General features: G+C 46.0%; 1 protein-coding gene across 1 annotated transcript in view; it reads right to left on the bottom strand.

Moving 5' to 3' along the window:
- PDLIM4 (PDZ and LIM domain 4) overlaps positions 1–15,871 on the bottom strand; it is a 47,461-nt gene that overhangs the window by 9,167 nt on the left and 22,423 nt on the right. The window contains exons 3-4 of the mRNA XM_021549477.3: positions 15,492–15,576; positions 1,862–2,040 (exon numbers count right to left, since the gene is read on the bottom strand). Of these exons, the coding sequence (XP_021405152.1) occupies positions 1,862–2,040; positions 15,492–15,576 (264 nt within the window). The remainder of the gene's footprint in view (positions 1–1,861; positions 2,041–15,491; positions 15,577–15,871) is intronic.

Here is a 15,871-nt window from a genome sequence, read left to right as displayed (position 1 = left end):
TCCTGCTGCCAGAGACAGAGAGAGGGGCCTCGCTTCCAAACCAGAGCAGCCCGTCCTTAGAGGACTGCACCCCGGGGACAAGTGACCCATGCCACAACAGTTTGGGAACACTTGTTTGTCCATGGGAGGGACTCACAGCATAGCAGAGAACAGACTTCACTCCCTGAGCAAACAGAAGATCTCAAGTGACAAACTGACCAAAAGCCCCCCACCCTGACTCCCTGCACTATCAGTGGGAAGGAGGGAGGGGCTGGGGGAAAAAAATGTGTTTTAAGGGCTTATTTTACTTCTCATTAGCTTCCTTTTACTCTGTTAATAATAAATTTACTTTATACCTTTAAATTTAAACCCTTAGAGTGTTTTCTCCCTGTCCTCATCCCAACTCATGAACCCTCTGTTATTTTTTTCCCCTCTTCTCTACTCAGCTGAAAGCAGGAGAGGGTAAGCAAGTGACTTTAGTGGTGCCTGGTGTTTGGCCAGCCCAGCCTCATCAATGAAAATGCACTCCAATTCAAAGAAAATACACTCCTGCCCCAATTCTACTCAAAGACCCAAGAGAATGTCCTGGCTTTAGGCTCATTTGCAGATAACACCAGATTTTGTTCTCTGTTTTTTGTGCAGTTCTCCTCTTTCCAACTTCAATAACTTTCCCGAAGCAGCACAGGGAATGAGCTGGCTTGCTGCATCACTGAAATACAGATTCATGCAGACAAAGTTCCCAAGCTGAAAAGAAACTCTCTTTGCATGTGATACAGACATTACTTTCTTACAGGATATTTTGCCAGTTTGGAGGAACATTAATCAAGATCCTCATAAGCCATGTGAAAGCATCCCAGTCCACAACCTGGCTTGTCTCAAAGTCTGAGTTATTCACCCAAACCATTCTTGGCTACACAAAAGCCTTTTCTTTCCTAGGAGCATTATTTATTTCTCAGCCTCCCGGACAGCTGCACTGAGCAGATCTTGCACTTATAAACATCCCAGTTACTGGAGTTCATCCTTTCAGCCAACACCTCCAGTTTCTAGGACAAGTATTGGCTCCTGGATCTGTGGCAAGGTGTTCCCCACTCCTAGGAGGGCAGCACCTCTATCCTATCTTGAAGATACACTTTGAAAAAACAAACTATTATTGTCTGTGACATTCACAGAGCCATGGAATTGTTTAGGTTCGAAATGCCCTCTAAGATCATCAAGCCAAACCATTCCCTCAGCACTACCAAGGCCACCACTAAGCCATGTCCCCAAGAGAATCATCTAGATGTTTGTTAAGTCCCTCCAGGTATGGTGACTCTACCACTGCCCCAGGCAGCCTGTGCCAGGGCTTGACAACCTTGTTGGTGAAGAAAGTTTTGCTAATATCCAATTTACACCTCTCCTCCTCTTGTCTTCCTTGGCATTAATCCCAGCTGGGGGACTGTACGTAGGGGCCACTTATCTAACTACTCGCATCAGCAATAGAAGGATCTTAACAGAGATCTAGAGAATGAGCACCTTCACCAAGATTCATACCTGAGCTACAGCATCACAAGCTTCAATTCAATGTTGCAGCTGCTACCTATGTAGATGTGGCCATTTTGTTCAGAAACCGGTGTCTCCAGACCCTTTTATTTTTGATTTGCTTTGTTAATTTGGTTAGTTTCTTTTCTCCTCCCACCTATACTTGACCAGCCCAACATCTTGATGGACTGGACAGAGTTATGTCAATGGTTACAGAAAATGATCTTGAAGGCCTTTCCAATTAAAAGTGAGTCTGATTCCACGACCTCAGGAGCTCCAGGAGCACAAAGGCTCTGTGCACTCCCTGAACCTTAGTTTGCAGAAGCAGCAGCAGATGCAGAGCCAAGCCCTGCCCTGGTCCTACCTGTGGGCAGGAGTGATGTGGAGTCCGCTCAGCTGGCCTGGAAGGGCTGACTCGGGGCTGTTGCTGGCGTAAAGCCGGGTTGGTTGGTGATGCTGCACGTTCAGCATCTGCTTGCTGTCCACAGGGCTGCCCCCAGACCCATGGGGCATCGACCTCCTGCTCTGGGCAGGGCCACTGTCCTGGAAGAGAAAGAAAGAAGAAAATCTGAGATTTATAGTGTGTGATGTACATGGAGGAGCTGTGTTGGGACATGAAGTTTGCAGTACTAATATTTTATGTGTGCTGTGGAAAACAGGGATGTGCAGCAGGAAAAGGAAAACTCAGGCTTGACCTGCAGTTAAATTGTGCTGAATCTACACAGCTCCCCTTGGTCCCCAGCTAAATGAATTTGCTGTTTCTCCTAGTGAGCCACTGCCAAATATTCTGCATTTATTTTATATTTAAAAGCATATGTGCTGTTTCTTTAGAAGAAAGGCTGTGAGTCTACTTCTTATTCCATGTTCCATCCCTCTGAGCCCATTTGCTGTGCTCCTGACTTCAGGGCCCATCCCTTTCATTTCTATCACCAAACAGGATAAACCCATGCTAGGCAGCTCCATGTGCAGGATGGGCAACCCCTGAGGCCAAGGGACCAATCCTGCTATTTTCACTTGCAGCTACCCTTGTCCACACAGATACACATTAGTTTAGGGAGGTTTTCTCCCCAAATAAGATTAGTCATTTACAGTGTGAGAAACACACCAGTCAAGGGTTTAGCTTGGTATTCACATTTCCATTTGCTCTTAAGTCCCAAGGTAAACTGTGGAAATCTTTTTGTCATATGACCTCAAGTCAGGAACTCAGATGCCATTAAACTACAGATTTTCCACATTATTTTACCAATGTCAAACATTACCTATGTGTTATTCCACACACATGGAATTCCACATACATGGGTGTGCTATTAGTCAGTCCCATCCACACCCATAAACCAAGCAATACCTACTGCTAATGTCACCTGAGCCAGGCTTTGGAGCTAACTCCAGCAACTGGGAAAAGCAGCAGGAAGCTGGACACAGCCATGGACACATGCTGGCTGCTATTTCCAGCCATATGAGTCACAAACATGCCTGGACTGATGAAAGACATAGATGCAGTATAAGAGGCTGAAATCTGTTTAACCTGGTTTAATTTGTTCTAGGGCAGCTCCCCAAAAGAGCTCTTTCCACCAGCTTTTCAGTAGATTGAAGCTGATAAAAAAGCAAGCAAGGCAATAAAACACCATCTTGTGAACAAAGAATGAAGTGTACATTGGGAGGGTCTGATACAAAGCCTATTTTTGACTAAAATAATCCAATAAATACTAATTAGAAACAAGTGTCTATCCCTGGTGCACAGGAGAACGTACTGCATTCACAAACCTCGTAAAAACAAACAGCTAAGAGAAGTAAAAAAACAGATCCTGCTAGAAAAAGATCTTGAAAATACAATTCTTCAGTTCTTCCTAAGGCAAAATGTCCATTGATAAGACCAAGCTTACTTAAGAACTGAAAGATGGTGTCTTCAAAGTTTTTTCCTACTATCAGCTGCAAACCTGCAGCCTTTAGCAAGCTCCCAGCAACTTCCCCTGCCTCAGAAGCTGCCTGGAGCCCTCTTGGCACTGTTCCCTCCACACCACACATGCACAAACACGTGGGGAAAACTGCTTCCAACATAATAACTTCAAATTGTCTATTAAAAAAGGAATTTTGCTGCCAGGAATAATATAATTTTAACTGTTCCCCAATTTATAGTCTCAAAAAAACCCCATATATATATATACACACAAACAGGCAATGGGTTCCCAATTCCCTGATTTAGATTATTATTTCAAGGGAAATAAAGAAAACACTCAACCATGACACGGAGAGAGGTAAAGGAGGATCATAAACATTTTTTTGGGATAAAAGCAATGGTCCATATGGTTGGCAGCACTGAGAGCGATGCTTTTAGAAAGCCATTACCTTTATCTGGGCCAGATTCACACTCAGTCCAGGGTGCCTGGGTCCTCTCCTCTGACCTCACGTGCTCCTGCACACTGGTGCCATCCAGACCTTTGCTGGGGAACATGGAACTGGTGGTTGTTTCCAGAATGGAAACCTCCTCCAGACCATCATCTCCATGGACTTGCTTAAATCCAGGGTAGTTTGTAAAGCGTCACCCCTTTGTCCCTGTTAAGCTCAGCAATTTGTACATCAGGACCAAATGTTGCTATAAAGCTAAAACTTATTGCTTGGGCACTATCCAAAAGGAGGCCCTTGATGGAAGGGAGGAAACAGAGCCCTTCCTGCACTGCTTGGCATTTCCATCTGCCACCAGCTCCCTGTCCCTGTGGAGGAGGATGCTCATGGTGCTGGCAGCTCACCTTTCCTCTGCTCAGCATGTTATAAAGACACAGGTGACCCAGCAGCATCCACAGGGATCAAGAGGCTCCTCCTGTAGCACAAAATGCTGTTCCCAGGCCAGAGCTCAGTCTCCTCCTCCTCATAGGCTGCGAGACTCTGCAAGGCTTCGCTTTGTGGAAAACACTCACACATTCGCCCTCAGAAACCCAGAACCAGATGGATTTCTTTCCAGTTGTCAAAATCAAGATCAGTTCAAATTTCCCCACTTCGAGGCCTAATTTGCTTTTCTTTGCTGGATTTTCTTCCTGCTTTTTATGGCCTTTCTTAAACTGAGTTTGCAAACCCTTCTTACGAGCTGGCCTGTGAACTCTCACCAAGAACTCTTTCAGCCTACAAACCAGAAACTCCCGATTTGTTTTCTCATGCTTGGCTGTTTTTTTAATGCATTTTGCAGAATGTCCTATTTGTTCTCCCACCCTTTTTCAACTGCAAGTCCTTAGCTCTAGAGACTACAGAGATTTAGAGCTTCATATTCTGATCTGAAAACATTTAAAGTTCATTTACTTCAGTGTGTTATACATTAGACTTTTAAAAGACAAACAAAATAAGTAATTTCCTTTTTCCAGATTAGGAGAGATTTTAACTGGAGATTGCTAATTTGATAGGCCAACATTGGCTCCTAGAACCGCCAAGCAAGCCCCTCCACCCATGGCATGATTTGGAAGGATGAACAATGATGGTTTTGGTGTATCTAAGAAACCTTCCTTGGGAGCAAACTCACCAGCTGCAGAGCTGGAAATATCTCCTAAATTACACCTCCAAGCCCCAAGTGCACCCTCCATCTGCCCACTTGTGCAATGGTGGTGGGAGATTTGCCCAGACAGGACCAGCAGCAGCTCTGTCCCTGCGATGTGGGTGCCCATCCCCACAGGAATTGCCTGCACTTTGTTTATTTTCCTAATCCTTTGCGTGCTGGTCCTGCTCTCACACACCACAAGAGACTCAAACAGAGCTGAAGGCCACGTTTGGCTCAGCCCATTCTGTTTGATGTTCTTAGATTCACCCTCTTCTCAAAACCAGGCCATGATGGGCCGGTGCCAGCTGAAGGTTTGCTGCCAAAATGCTGACTTACAGAGACAAGCATTGCTATTTATGCACCAGGAGGTAAAGCATCCCTCAGCCACAGAGTCACCTGGAAGAGGTGCTTCTTGTGACTGTGTTTGGTTATCTGTGTCCACCATCCAGCAACAGCAGGACAAGCCTGTCTGCTTCAGCTCTTCCTCTGGCTTTCTTCTCCCTTGTTTCAAGCTTGGGTAATTGAGTCCCAACTGATTCTGGCCTCTCCTGGCAGAGGGCTTTCTGTGGATGAAGTTTTGCCTTCATTACTGCAAGTTCTCTATCATGCAAATGTGCCAAGCAATTAAGCCTGAAGACATATCCCAGTAAATCCTGACACCCTCAAATCAAGACTCTGCCTCTGCACAGAAGACAGCTGCAATGCTGCAGCTCCCTCCTCTCCTTCCCCCCAGATTTTCAAAAGTAAAGAGACTGCTTCATCTCTGATGAACCAGTTCAAAAGTCCCAGAAATTGAAATTTTATTATTACCCTGCAGTGGGGGATGTATGGGACAGACAGCATGGATTCCATTTCAATGCAAATAAGTGATTCACACTGTGGCCAACAGCTGAAGGAATACGATTGATTCTCCAAAAAAAGCCTCAGAAGGAGTCCCAGGGGAATCCTTATGACAAAGGCTGCTCCCAAAGCTCAGAAAAAAAGATAAATTTAAAAGCTACACTCATTTTAACACGTATTTCTCTATAAGCACACTTCAGATGTTCTGTGTATATGCTGCTTTTACAGACTATAAGCAGCCTTCAATCTAACTTTCAAAAGCTCTAGTAAGTATGATCCTATTACTTTGCTCAGCTCAGAAAATTAAGGAAAAAAGGTCAGGTCTATTTTGCTGAGGCCAGATAAATTGAGTGTGTGGGGTTTTTTACAAGATAGATTTTAAATATTCTCCCAAGCTCCCCTTTCAACCTTGTCAGAGACTGAAATATTATAGTTTTTGACTTAAACATTTTCATGAAAGACTTTTAGAACTGTATTACAAAAGCTGCACAGAACACCACCACACCCTGAACAGGCCTTCGGAGTGAGGCCCTGGACTGTTCTTTGATGAAGATGAAGCTCAGGAACTGGGGACGTTCACAAAGTACAAGCTTAGCATCTTTGGGGAGGAGACCAGAGCTCCAGGGCTATCAGCTGCCAGGCTCACACAGACCCTCGCACCCAGTGGTGGGAGATGTGTTATAGATGGGTAATATGATGACTGGCTCTCACAATTAAGGGATGAATATTGTGTGTATGTTAAGAGGAGTGTTGTTGATGTATGGTTTGTTGTTTGGACACCCTCTGTTCTCCCCACAGTCCCCTTTCCCCGCTCTGTATTGTTTCCCCCAGCCAGCCTGGGTTGTCAGGGACATGTGGAGGGAGGGTGTGCACATGTGCCCCATGCCTGGGGCAGCTGGCAATGGGGGAAGCCTGTGGCTGGGGGGGCTTGGCATGACAACACCTCCCCTCCAGCCAACCTGCAAGGTCTCCTCCACAGGACAGCAAGGAGAGTTGACTGATGGACTTTGGGAGGGGCCAGGGCTGGCTGAGGCAACCCCCAGGGGTATAAAAGGTGCAGCAGCCACTTTGTGGATGAGCCTCTGGCAGTCAGCCATGCTCCCCTCGCTGTCCCTTTTTCCTTATTCGGTCCTTTGCTGTGTTAAGGTTCAATAAACCTTGGATCCCAAAGGGATCCCCTACACCAGAGATGATGCAACAGACCCTCAGTGTTGCAAGGCAGTGTCAAACAGGCCCCTGCACAGGAGACACGTGGGCATTCCCACATGCCCAAAGTGGATAATCCATGGAATTCTGTACTCGTCCGCATGTGGCAGCGTGATGTGGGACCCTCAGCACCAAGAAGGCCAGATGGAAGGGAGCACTGAGATATTGTTGGGACCCTCAGATAGGTGATATGCTTCCATCTAACCCCTGTGTCTCTCTCCCCCACCACCCCACACACACTTTTTTTTTTTTTTTTTCCTCCTTTTTCTTTGCTTCTTTTACTATTAAATAAAAAATACACCATTTTTTTGGCACTAAACTATAACCTCATTTGGTTTTAATCTAGTTTTTGGGTATATTTAGAATCTTCAAAGTTCTTTGAGGCTTATACACAGAGACTTAGCTTTCCTCACTTTTCTGGGTTTAAACCAGGTTGTAACAAATGTATACCACAGTCTAAAGGAAAACCTTATCCATTACATCCTTCTCACTACACTCCTTTCACAGCTGTCAGCTAAATATCAAATCAGTATTTCAGATCTCTCTAAGAGACCAAACTCTTAAAATCAGATGATCTTTTTGTAAAAAGGCTGCAGACAGTGTTCACATGAAACATGACTCAAGCTGGAGCCTGGTGGAGCCCCAGCCCGCCCATATTCCCAGGACAGGCTGTACTGCACAAGGGCATGTAGCGACAGGACAAGGGGGAATGGCTTCACACTGACAGAGGGCAGGTTTAGATGGGATATTAGGAAGAAATTATTTCCTGTGAAGGTGGTGAGGCCCTGGCACAGGTTGCCCAAAGAAGCTGTGGCTGCCCCATTCCTGGAAGTGTTCAAGGCCAGATTGGATGGGGCTTGGAGCAACCTGGGACAGCGGAAGGTCTCCCTGCCCACGCAAGAGAGGTGAAACTAGATGAACTTTAAGGTCCCTTTCAACCCAAACCATTCTGTGATTCTGTATGGCACAAGGTATAGCACAAAGCCACATTTTACCCAGGGACAAATCTCTCACACTCAAAGAGTAGGAACGTTTCTCCACCTTGGAGCAGCCATGTGGATGGCCATCAGCAAGGCTCTGATGGATGTTTCCTCCCACAGCTCCAGGGAGAAGCTGCACCCTCATGCAAATTAAAGAGCTCAGGAGAGACTCGCTGCAATGCCAGGACTTTATCCCTTAAAACCTTCCTGGCTCCTCAGCAGTCTCTTAAAAATCCACATCAATGGAAAAAAGTTACCTAAGACTGTCAAGATTAAAATGTGTTTGCATTTGTCTTGCCTGTACAGTGCAGAGAGCAATTTCTAACATCAAATATGAGAGGGGCATTTACCCAGAAGACAGAGGAGAGCTCTGCATGAATGTCTTGGCAGAAGAGCCTTGAAATTTCCTCCTTTACCTAGCAGAAGCAAGCTCCTGACCAAGTGACTACCTCACAAGAGCTAGGCTCAACAACAGTCTAAAACCTAGAGAGGGCTGTCCTACACTCCAGTGTTCAGGGTCACCTTCCAAGCTCAGGAACAGGAGGGCACTGCTCAGTGCAGGTGTCAGACTGATGCACCCCCAGCCCAGCTGCTGTTGGATTAACTTTCCCACTGACAGAAAATAATATCCACTACAGATGGAAAAAAACCTGAAACCATCACAGCAAGTGTCCACCCGCCCTCCTGACTGCCCCCTTTCTCCCAGGGAAGATGCTGCTGTTCCCATTTCACTCCATGCTTCCACTAATCACTTCAGTCAGCATCTGGTGTTTGGCTTACAGGACAAACCTGGTGAGCTTACCACTAACAGACTATGCCCTGGTATCATGTTTTCCAGCTTACTGTCACCCTTCTCTCTCAGTTGGGGAATTGTTGCTTTTTCAGATGTTAACATATCACACTTTCTGATTTTCTTTCTATAATCATTATCAGCAGCTAACTGAAACTAGAAGTTTCATCAGCAACAAGCTAAGCTTCAGGCTACAAAAATATTACATGCTTAAAACCAAAAGGTGCCTACTCTACCAGCATGGCTAATCTGAACACCTCCTTCTGTAAAAGCCATGGTAAGGTAGTACACCAGAAAACACAGCAAAAACAACAGGATGAGATGTTTTTTAATCTTGGAATGTCCCAACCTTTTGTTTTTCCTCATTAATAAAAAAAGATAAATTCAGGTAGTGTCTTAGCCTTTCCCAGCCCTCTGTAGCATGGGCTGCTTTAGGGGATGGAAGCAGCTGCTTCAGCCTGATCATCCCGAGGGACCACTGTGAGCAACCCTCCAGCATCCCTGGAGATGCTGCACCACTGGGGATGGCTCTCTCCACATGCTCTCACCCCAGCAGGTCACTCAAGTGACCTCCAGGAGCAGTTAATTCCTCCTAAATCAGCCACAAGGAAAAGTGAAAGGGGATAAACTGTTTTTACTGATGGACAAGAACAGAAACACTGAGCTACTCCCATGCTTCCAAACACCTGGCACTTCTGAGCACACAAGCAGCAGTTTCCTTGCCTGTGTTAATGGAGTTAGCACTGAAACTGATGTTATCAAGGAAAATAACACAGTATATGTCTGTGTTAGCACTTAATCCAACAACATTTTGTTTTGTCATTTCAGCACAATTCCTGTGTACCTTCAATGAGAACAAATTATTCAAGTTACCTGGACAGAAGAAAACACTGTTTTGAAGTTTCCATTCCCATTTTCCCCTCCTTTATCCTAATATTGGTTTTGCCTCTTTCATATACCAGGACTATCAAAACTCACTTAAAGATGCTAATTTATCTAAGACATACACAGAGAATTTCACATAAAAGGTTACAGCTTCAAGATGTTACAGTGATACTCAGAAAACTCCTTTGCTTTCAAATGATGCAATATTATATCACAAGCAAAAGTAAACACAAGTGCATATGCTATGTGTGTGTAACCTCTTCACCCAGTAAACTAGATTAGTGGCTTTTTGTAGTGTAAAACCCCAGTATCTGGGTGTGAAATGTTGCCTGAGCACTCGGAGCTCACGGCTGATGCACCCACAGTGGCTGTCAGGATTCAGCATGTTTCTGCTATTAAATCAGTCCTCAAACAACGAGCTGCGAGTTCCCATGGAAGGGAACCCGGGTTTCTGCCAGGGCATTAGCTCATCCTTTGTTTTCCCCAAGGCAGACATTTTCCCTCCTTCCATCAGGAGAGGCTGGTGCCCCGCTGGCTGGGACTGGGGGTCACAGCAGGAGCTTTCCTAGAAGCAGGCATGGCCCAGCCTGCCCCAAGAGCAGGGGAGGAAGGATGGTCAGTCTCCCTGAGAAAGGAAATTCCATCTCTCCAGCTAGGAGGCTTTAACCCCCAGCTCACAGAATTCAGCATGGCCTATGCCAGGCTTTTGCAAAGAAGTACACAGAAGTTTCCTTCTTGGCAGCAACCCACAGAGAACTTAAAACAAATATTACATTAATTAAAGTTAACTTAAATCCATTACTCAGTTAATTAAGTAAGGAGACATTCACCCTTAGTAAAAAAAAAAAAACAAAAACAAACCCAAGCAAAAAGTAAATATGAGCATATTTAACACATTTTTAAGGGTGTTAAAATCAGTTCTACCGCACAGGTTAGCAGCCAACTACTCTCCCTGCTTTACTGTGGGACACCACTGCTGTCCCTGGGTGCCCAGAGCTGGGGCACCACAAGCTCAGAGTCACCTGAAGCCCACATGTGATTTCATTTATGTAATTAGGAGCAAGCACAATCAGCAGTGATACTATTTGTGAAGTCAAGGCAAGTATGAAAAACTCCCAGGAATGATGCTGCAGAGCCCACACTGGGTGGATGCCATGTGCAATGAGAGGTGGCAAGTCCTCAGTCCTGCAGCCACACACACCTGAGCCCCTCTGACAAGAGCAAATAAAGATGTGTTCACATTTCCACTGGCCTGGCTCACACCCAGTACTGCCTGGGTTTCCTGCAATGCCTGGATTAGGTTGCTCAAACAGTTACAGTAGACGCAGGTTTGTCCCAATTTCTCCTCTTCACCTCATTCCAGCTGGCATTTTCACATAGCAAGCCACGCACCTTGCACCTGATTTTAGTTAGAGCAAACAAACAACAAATCTCTATGAACTGAGTGTCAAGAACAGAGTAACACATAGGAAAAATAATGCATAAGTGATGAGCAGAAACAGCCTTCTCATTGTCCCTGTGCATCTCCCCTGATGCTGTGGCTCTTCTCCACTGCCCAGAGCTCACCCTCCCAGTTGGGTGGTCAGGCTGGGAAAGCCCCTGCTCAGGACACAGCACAAGAGAGGAGCAAGAGTGCTCCTCCATCTCCTGAGAATGACACAGGGCTGCTCTGTTAGCTCAGTAGCACCAGGATGCCATTCCCATGGACTGCTGTGGGAAGTGCCTCTGCCTGTCTGCACTGCCAGAGGAAACCCAGCCTTTCACCCCATGTAGCTATTTCAGCCAAGCATCCAGGTTTGGGAGGACTTTCATGCTATTCCAGCTCTGGCGACGTGCTGACAATTTAATTTCTGCAATTACTCTCCCACCCACACACTTGATCTATTGTCAATTAGCACTGACAGGGTCCCCACAGACCAAAGCCCACATTTCCAGCCCCCCGGGCCAGAGAACTGCCAATTCTGGCACTTTGGGAATGAACAAAAAAACAAACATCCTCTTTTTTTATTAGCACTGCATGGCAGTATTTTGACTAGCAAGCTCATGCTACAGGAAGCCAAAAACTCCAGAAACTGATGGATGGGTGCTCCCACTCTCCCTGTATGCTGGGGGGAGTGGCTGGGACCAGTGCCCACAAAGACACCATGCCAGGTGAGACTGGGGACCCCAACATGCCAGCAGCAATGTCATGTGTGCACGATGGAAATCTTGACTGCTGAGCTGTCCCCAGCATCCCCGTAGGTCCCACCTCCACCCATCTCTGGGTCCAACAGACAGGCATCCCTTCTTTAGGTTGCAAATCTGAACACCACTGCATTTGTGGACTCCTCTGTAGGTCCTTGCTGTTAAGGACAAACTCATCTAGCAAAACCAAATGATAACCAAAGTCTGCTTTAACAAAAAATAAATTATTTTTCCCAAAAGTTACTCATCCTGTTCAGTGTTGTTCCTGCTAATTGTGAAAAAGCAGCTCTCCAGTTCCAGCTTCCTCAGTTTGAGGGCAGCTATTCCCCACAGTCATGGCAATAATCAAAAACAGAAACAAAAACAATCAAACAAAAAACCCACCAAAAATTAAAAAAAAAAAATAAGGAGGATTGATTACATTCTTGGACTCTGAGTAGGGGTTTACCAGAAAGCTAAACTGAGAAACTACAAGAGATTTAGAAAAGGGGAGAGAAAAACTCACCAGCTACTCCACACCTTCCAACTTCTCTTGCACAGAAGGCAACTACAAATTTCACTGCCTTCAAGACAAAGATTACACCTAAAACCCTAAATTGTAATAACATAAATACAGATTTTCCTACAAATCATTCAGATTGAGGCATTCTGCTTATGTGCATGTTTCAGGCAAGAGTTACTGTAGTCATAAGTCAAGATTTTCAACAGATCTTTGCCCAGTATGATGAAAAAGCATACAGAGTAAAACCTGAAAGAAGAAAGGATATGTGCTCCACATCACTGCAAAAGCCACTTGGGGTAAAACTCTAAAAATCTTTTTCAGGGACAAACCCCTAACCTATTTTGTGATTTGAGGGCAGAATTCCAGCAGAAAATTTTCCCTGTGTTTCAAAGCAGATTGCTTTTTTCCAGATGCAAGGAAGTGCACCTAAAGGTTGCACATATTGAGCCAAGTTACTTTACAATGAGATTTTTCCTTCTCACAATCTAGTACGTGCCTTTGCCAAAGGGGCTGAATGAACACAGCATGGGACAGCCCTGGGTCACCTGGCACTGCTCCACAGGGACTCCAGCCATGCCTGGGAGCTCTGCTCCCAGGGGATTGGTACCTGCAGCAAAAATTGGCTTTCTTTGGGTGCTGATGGTCACCTTCAGCCTCACACAGGTCAGAGGACATCAGTGTAACTCTTGGGTTAGCACAGCTGCTGGCATGTGTTCCAGGCTGTCAGCATCAACCACACTGGAGGCACAGGCGGTCTGGGGAGAAGAGTCAACCAACACATCTTGGGTGCTTACATGCAACCTGGAGGTGTGCATGGAACCACCTCTATCTCCTCTCTGGGAAGCCCAAAAAGCCACTATGGAAGACAACACATGGATATAGGCACCAAAAAAAAAAAAAAAAAAAAAGAGCAAGAGCAGGAACCTGCTGCCTGTACTTGTGGACCCTTGTTCACACACCTCTCTCAGTGCCCTACCACAAACACATCTGCTTTACACACCTACTCCCCAGATTTACATATTTTTAGTGTAGGTCTGTATTTAGAATAGTCCATTCCCTATTCCCTTTGTTATATTCTATAAAACTGTCTAATTTTTAAAAAGATCCATATGTAACATATATTAATAGTCAGATTCAAATCCAATCTGCATTAAACCTCAGGAAGTTGTATCTGGCAGTGGAACTGCTGCACATTTGTTCTTCATTTAATATTATTCATAGGTAAAGTACAGTAAGAAAAAATATCTGTCAGAAAAGATGGCTGTAATTGATAAATGAAGCAAACATGGCCAGAATGCACAGCCCAAGCTCACACATCAGCCTGTGCTGTAAGTCAGGGCAGGAAAGACAAACAGCCCCACGTGCTGCTGGTGTGTGGTACCGAGGCAGCTCTGCCAGTGCTGCTGTTGTGCTGTGCCTCTGCCTGCTGTCCTGGGCAGAAATGCAGACTATCTGCAAATTCCACATCACTGGAATGGCCAACAGACTCAAAGGCCTCACACTCTTGTCCATTTCTCTTGGGGTTTGGAGGATCTCATCCTCATCCTGAGCACTCGGTGGGCTCTCTGCTGCCAGTACTTTCTCCTCATTCCTCACTGAAGGAGACACCACTCCTTGTGGCATCATCCCCTCTCTTCCACCCTTGCAGCTCTTGTATTCCTTCTGAACTGAGGCAAGGGATGGCTGAGGGGGAACCCTGGAACCCTCACCAGGACCTCTAAAAGCCTCTCTAGAAAGGAGCAGTTGAACTAAACCAGCAGATCCTGCACACAGGCATTTTGTAAGGGCTGGAGAAAAAGCATGGAAAAGCATATGACATAAACCACCTCTGTGGAGGAGATGACCATCTGAGCAATATTTGAACACTCAGCATCAGCCAAAGGGTGCTGACATGCTTTGGGACAAGCACAGGGGATTCTGTCAGCCTGAACTGACACACTTCGACATTCTGAAGGCTGTAGGCAGCCCCAGGGTCTCCACCACAGCCCTGGCGGCCATCCTACAGCAGTGAGAAGCCTCAGCAGGCTCAAGCCCTGCCATCCATGACCTCGTGTCCCTGGGAAAGCTGGCAGCATGTGCACCAGCTCAGCCCACTTTCAAGGGGAGCCAGACAGCAGGAGCTGCCCTCTGCCTATCTATCCTCCTGGTCTCCTCCTTGTACCCCAGGTATCTCCACAACAGGGACCAGCACTGCAAAAATTGACAATCCAGTACCTTATAAGCAGAGAAGGAGAAGAGAAACCCCATTTATCTTTCTATCAAGAAGCCAAAGGAGAATGAGAGTCACCTCTGACCTTGCTAACAAGCCGTTAGAGATAGGTAGGAAAGATGAGGAGACCTGCTCAGCTCCATCCACCACCTGGCTGCTGCAGGAGACAGGGTAGTATGGCAGGGCAGGATACAGGTAGAAGGCTCCAGGGAACAGAGCTGAGGACAGAGGGAATAGAGGAGCTGCAAAACAGAGAGAAAGAGTGAGAGAGAGAAAAAAAAAAAAAAAAAGAAAAAAGATGAGAGCATTATTTTAAAAAACATCCAAACAAAAAAACAAACAAAAGAAATTCACCATCATGGGAGGTGAATCACTGCCATAGGACTGGAAGGGTGCAGCAGATTTTGGAAGCAGCCAAAGCAGAGGCACACCAGCTGAGGCAGATGCAGACAGACAGACCCTGGGCGTGTTGTACCCCAGCAAGGGCAGGCACTGGACAGTCAGAGGACTCCCAAGAGCTCCAGCCAAAATAACACTAACTCTGAGCTTGGTCATGGCCTCCAGGGACCAGTGCTGGATGCCACCCCCCAGCTGCTGCCCAGCCACCCTGTGTCCCCAGCAAGCTGATCCAGCAAAGCCTGGCTGGGCTGGGAGGCAATGACACAGATGGGATTGTGCCAGACCTGCTCAGGATCTGGCTCACCGTGGGAACCAGCCCAAGGAAAGCACAGATAGACCTGCAAAGAACTTTAAAACCACATGTGGAAACTCCTTCACTCCTGGGAGGACTGCAGGGCTCTCCAGACATGGATGTCCTCTCCTCAACAGCAAGCTGGGAGAGCAGCAGATGTGGGGCAGGGCTGCAGCTGCCATACCTGTGGGTCCGGCTCGATGTTGATCCTGTATGCTTGAGCCTTGCCATCTTCCAGGACAGGGGGGGACCAGGTCTTCCCTTCAGCTCTGCAGTGGGAAATTAAGTAAACTCCACTTGAATTGCTTTTAAGAAAGCCCAAACCAAGGCACTCCCGCCCAAACAAACAAAACCCACAAAAATCCCAAAGAAAGAAACAGGCTCCTTAAACAAAACATAAAAGCGATTAAACAAATTAAAGAAAAAAAAAAAAGCCAAAACAAACAAGCCAAAAAAAGAAAAAGCCAAATATATATAGCATCTATTAATTCCCTAGCAGGTTTATATTATATCTGCATTTGTCCAGAATTATCCTCAGAAACATTACAATGATAAATAGAGAAT

This window comes from Lonchura striata, chromosome 15, assembly GCF_046129695.1.
Source record: "Lonchura striata isolate bLonStr1 chromosome 15, bLonStr1.mat, whole genome shotgun sequence".
NCBI lineage: Eukaryota > Metazoa > Chordata > Aves > Passeriformes > Estrildidae > Lonchura > Lonchura striata.
This window is presented reverse-complemented; position numbering and strand designations above follow the sequence as displayed.